This window comes from Lactuca serriola, chromosome 3 (genome assembly GCF_051521515.1).
Source record: "Lactuca serriola cultivar US96UC23 chromosome 3, Lser_US96UC23_V15, whole genome shotgun sequence".
Classification (NCBI taxonomy): domain Eukaryota; kingdom Viridiplantae; phylum Streptophyta; class Magnoliopsida; order Asterales; family Asteraceae; genus Lactuca; species Lactuca serriola.
Genome location: NC_136410.1, coordinates 190,538,576 through 190,544,295, shown reverse-complemented (window position 1 = coordinate 190,544,295; position 5,720 = coordinate 190,538,576). Strand labels below are relative to the sequence as shown.

Sequence of the window (5,720 nt, the reverse complement as noted above, 5' to 3'; positions counted from 1 at the left end):
TATGGGTTGGTTGATTATAGCTAGGTAGGATAAGAATTATTATGGTTTTATTTTGGGCCTAAGTGGCCATGATGGTTTTGGTTCTTAGTGATATAGACCTGCATGAGTTGGTTGATTCTAAAGTCTTAAAGGCCTTGTTCGAGGTAGTACCATTTTAGGTAATGGAATTCAAGGATGAATTGATCGTGATGATCGATATAAGGATCATAACTTATGTTAAGGATGGCCAGCCGATGGTTTGAACTATCGCTGTCTATGACAATGTTATATTCCAACATCTTGTGTTCGAGAGGAAAAAAGGTCAAACTCTTATCAAAATAGAGGGAAGATGTTTTCCGCACTAGTACTTTCCCCGAGGAGTCAAGATTCAGGTTGCTGTGAATCTTTTCCCTTTTATGGTAAGGGGATATTGGGAATATGATAGTTTTGTTGGTTCTATGTTCGAGGCGAAGACAGTGTCACAAGTCGAGTCTTCGAACCAGTTTAGATATACATGGGTATCTCTGATCTAGATTGAGAATATGATTCCAGGGTCCGGAATGGAGTTCCGACGGAGGATAAGGAAGGTGGTGCATGATTAGACACTACTGGCGGCTAAGGGTTGAAAACTATTGATGCTCATTACGAGGTAAGTGCAGTCACGATTGTTGCTGTAGCGTATGTAAAGACACATGGAGGAGTTTGGCGTGCTCATATGTCAGGGTGTTTCTAATGTAGTAAGGAAGATAATCCACTACAAGAAAAAGACCCTTTTACGACGTGCAAACCACGACACTCATTGGTTTATGTTACGCAAAAGAGAGTGACATTAAAAAAGTGTCATCTCTTCAAAAAATTTAAGGATTTATGTCGCGCATTATTGCGTGCCCTTAAATTAGTGTCTAAATAAAAATAAAAAAAACACGCAGGGCACCTATAATAAAATGTGTGTCGTCTAAGTATGTCGCTTTATAAATTTTAATGCAACGCGCGTCCATCCTTTAATAACCAGGGGGAAATGAAATCGTAAAAAATTAAAAACCCCGCCTTCATTTTTTTCTCCTTTCCCTCTTGCCCTAATTATCGACGCTCCTTCCTTCCCCCTCCCGACATTGACTGCCACCTTTTTCTTCCCTCACACTTCGACCATCGTTAGATGTCATTCCCGGTCGTCGATGTCGATCAAGGCAACAGTAGGCACGCCATCTCCGAAGTTATGGGGCAACGACGATGGTTCCAAAGAAAAAAGACGCCATTCCGGTGACTTTAGGGATGGAAGATATCAACAATTGGACATTATGTCTTATAGATGGATTCATGTGACCTTCTCTGAAAGTATGCTTGAATTTACTTTGAAAAAGGTTGATATATTACACAGACATATGTTTTTTGCGATCTTTATCGATATGATGTTGATAAAGGAGATTGGAAGCTAGTTTCTAGCCCTAATAGCCCCCTCCTCTCAGTCCATGTTCTGGTCATCGAATGGTATGTTCATACCTTTCTGATTTTTCCTATGTCATCAATCTTTTAGGGTTTCCATGTAAACCCTACACCTCTACCCTAATCTAATTTGAGCCAGCGAATCCTCATTTTTCTCTTAGATTTGAGACTCCTCTTTCATTAGAAATAGGAGTTAGCAAGGTGAATTTTATGAGATTCGAAACTATATGACTCGAATTACAGGTTGAAGATCAGAAATCGAAGGTTACAAGTCAGATTTGGGATCGAAAGTCAAAGGTTCAAGGTACGATCGGAAGCATCAGAATGCGGAAAACAAAAACGGAGGAGGCATCAGGTTCAAAAGTTGTTACCTTCTTCTGCATGTATGTTCCCTAGATTTCTTTCTCTTACATTCAATTTTTAAAGATTCTTTTATTCCCTAAATTAGGTACGAAGACTGTTCTCTTCTTCTCCATCTATTTTTGGAATGACAACCTCTCTTGTTAACCTAAAGGGTATTTTCGACTTTTTTTGTTTTTGTTTTTGCTAATTAGTATTTGTTGTTGGTTTTTGTTTTGTTTGGTTTGTTGTGTAGGGGTTTTAGCTATGTGGTGATTACATGCGCAAATTAAGGAAATGGAAGTTGCAGTTGAGCAAGCTACACAATCACGATCAAGAAGAAGCAAGTGGCAGTTTATGGGGACAAGAGATGCAGGTACAACAGTTTCCCACTCTGTCCGTTCTTTTTTTTAATTGTTACAGGCACCAAAAGAGTTGGGTTAGGGATAAAAGACTTGCTATGGTTGTTATTCTTTCTTCTTCTCCTGACGTCTTTCCAAGCCTTTGCTTATTTCCGGTAGTAGTTAAGAAGTATGATTATTGAATGCCCTTATATGGAAAAATGATTATATAGATAAGGTAGGAAAAATGAAGAGATCCTGGACGAGTAAAGCTACATTTTTATTGGAACCAGAAAAGGGTTGGATGTTTCTTATGGGATTGATTGCTATAGAAAACCTTTTCCTAAAAATCCTTTGTCTTTTCACTCCTTAGGAAGAGGTGTTTATTTTATTTTTTTATTTCACTTTACTTTAAGCAATCAAATGATTTTTTTTACTAGTTATATTGTCAAATTTAGTTTCTTTAATCTGCTACAGGTCGAATTAATTGATAATTCAGAGAAATTGAAGCTTCAAAGTGTTGAATTAATGGTAAGAGTGAATATATATATACCTTTATTATGTTACAGAATAAGCCGAAGGAGGTATCGTCTCTGAGCACTACTAACCTGATATCAAGAGTGGATAACAATTCAGGAGAATTATATGAAACCAGCAAAAAAAACAAACACAAACACGCATCAACTTCTTGACTCAAGTCCAAGGGCTGATGTTGTAGCTGTTGGCTAGCTACTCAAGTGTTATAATCCTATGACAAACATACAAACAAACCATAAAGTAATGTTTTTAGTTGTTGGGTTTTGTTTTTTTTCCAAGATTTTTGGAGTTATTTGATTATCTAATAGGATATAGTTGGTTAGGGTGATATAAGAAATGAGTCCAAGGCTTTTAGGTTTTGGTATGAATCTGATTATATATGGTGGTTTTAGATTTCGAGGGGCAAATCTGGAATGTTTATTTAGCTCCATATTTTGCCTTGAAACTGATAGAGTTTAGTGTAAGTATAGTGTATGGTCTGTCTCTCTGTTTGTTTGTGTGAGATTAATATAAAACAAGTCAACTTATGGTATTGGTATGTGTAATATGAATTCGGGTTGCATCTGGATTAGTTGTAGGATTTTTAATCTTGGTAATAAACTTTTATCCTTTTTGTAAATTTGTGATGATTATGTGATTTATCTTAATATTATTCCCCACAAACTCTTTACAATACTAATAATATTCATGTTAAATTTTAATGTTTTTAGGTTGTTATTACGAATCTTGAGGGCGGTTTAGTAACAGAACTTGATGTAAAGAAATGGCCAGATGCAACAGGGGATAATCATGTCAAACATTTTCCTTAAACTACAAGGTTGGCATTTTAATTTCTTAATATTTCTATTTTTTACCGTGTTCATGTCTTCTTTTTTTGGTCCTATAATATTTTTTAATTAATTACTTTTTTCCTTTTATCCTTCACAAATTCTTTATCTTTTACAGTGACTTCAAGCACAGTGGCTTGAATCCTCTCTCTGGAGAAGGCAAGATTATAATAAACATGTTGGAAATCAGTCACCAAAATATCAAGCTACACACTCAAAATATGCAAAATAAATTAGGAATTAGAGGTACACACACTTGGAAGAACCTTTGGAAGTTTTTATTCTAATGTTCTGTCAAAAGTAAAACAGGGATCCAAACATTTATAGACTACTACATTGAATGTTGAAATAAAAAGGCTTTAAACTAAGAATTGAAACTGAAATACTTTACTACCTGGTTAACCATATTTAGCTAATAATATGGTAACCACTTATTCATTTTTTAATGCATTAAAACTGAGTTAAACATGAACCAAATCAGGATTAATTCCAACAAAACAATGGACAAATTATTATAGACAAACTGAAGTCACATGTGCTCTTGGGACAGAAAATGTATATTGTACAAGTGCACCCAATCTGGTGTCTCATGTTCCTGTTGTTGACAATGCTTATTCTGCTCCAAACATCCAACAAGTGGCATCTACTACTCCAGTTCCATCATCTTGGAAGCCAGAATCTGGCTTATTTGAGTTACCCTCGGTGCAGGTTTGGGGATTGCTTTTCCCAGGAGCACTAAAATTCAATTGATATATGAAATCTGGTGAGTAAATTGTTTGTTTTATTATTTTTCACCTTTTTTATTGCATTTATTTATTTATTTTGCAGTACTTACAAAAACAACCTTAGCAACATGAATGGTTGCTAGACAAGGTCCTATAGCCATGGCTGCTCATCAAATATGTTTGCAAGTTTGGTTGTTTGTTTCTCTTATTATAGATGCATTGGCAACATCTGGTCAGGTATAAATTGACCAAATGTTGACTTAACAAATAGTTTAAGGAAAATGTTTGACTATTTGACAGATAGTTGACTTAACCATTTTTTTTGTTTTGTTTTAGGCGTTGATTGCTAGTTCGGTTTCAAAAGGTGATTATAGATCCGTGAAGGATATCACATACTTCATGTTGACTGTAATGTTATTACCCCCTTTATTCACTAATATATTATCCTTTGTGGAAGACAATAGAAAGGTAATAGTAATATAAATTATTATAATTAAACATCATCACATATTATTAATTATTATTACCCCCTTTATTCACTAATATATTATCCTTTTTTCTTTTCATTTTAGACAAAATGGTGTTGTGACTATGCTGTGGACTTCATTGTTGGTGGTGGAACATTTGATGTTACTTGTGGTTGCTCATATAGCTTTTGCTGGAATGTAAGCTTTATTATTTTTATTTTTTAAATGAAAAACAAAATAAATATTCATTACTTTTGACTCATATTAACAGTGTACTGAGGAGGCTCACAGACGGTTGACTGTGACACTGTGTAGAAACATGAATTGGTATTTAGTTATATTTACTTATTTACCCCTATACTTTTTGTGATCTAACTTGGTTAATTTTTTTAGGATATTAGCTAATTCAAAACCATGTCCCAAATGCAAGCGACCAATTGAAAAGAACCAAGGTTGTATGCATATTACATGTACTCTGCCTTGCAAATTTGAATTTTGCTGGTAAGTTTATTATTTATTTATTTATTTATTTATTTATTTTACAATGTATTTTTCATAAAAATCTTGTGAAATATGTTTTTTTCAGGCTTTGTCTTGGTGCGTGGTCTGATCATGGTGAAAGAACAGGTGGATTTTATGCATGCAATCGTTATGAGGCAGCAAAACAAGAGGGAGTGGTGATAAATTAAGATATATATATATATATATATATATATATATATATATATCATTTAATAAATCTTTTACACATTTGAAGTTATTAAATAATAAATATTGTGTATTTTGTTGTCTGTAGTATGATGACACGAGAAACGAAGAGAGATGGCTAAAAACTCTTTTGTTGAATATACGGTGTCCATATTCATCTCCTCATCTTTGATGATCTTGGTAAGAAGTTATCTTGTGAAACATTAAAAGACAAAAATACCCTTATTATACATCCTAATCGATGTTATTCTCATTTCTCAAACAGGCTACATCAGAAGTCCCATTTGAATTACTCCCATTAAGAATAAATGATTTTTTTGGAACACCAAACAAACAGAACCTCAATCCTTCAAG

The 5,720-nt window shown here is 34.2% G+C and overlaps 1 protein-coding gene across 1 annotated transcript; it reads left to right on the top strand.

Annotated features, from left to right (window-relative positions):
• Window positions 1-4,350: 4,350 nt before the first annotated feature.
• On the top strand, window positions 4,351-5,347 carry LOC145095939 (putative E3 ubiquitin-protein ligase ARI8). The gene is made up of 6 exons (XM_079033744.1): window positions 4,351-4,428; window positions 4,528-4,659; window positions 4,764-4,856; window positions 4,930-4,985; window positions 5,052-5,159; window positions 5,245-5,347. Exons 1-6 carry the CDS (start codon window positions 4,351-4,353, stop codon window positions 5,345-5,347), a joined length of 570 nt encoding a protein of 189 aa, XP_078889870.1.
• The last annotated feature ends 373 nt before the right edge of the window (window positions 5,348-5,720 follow it).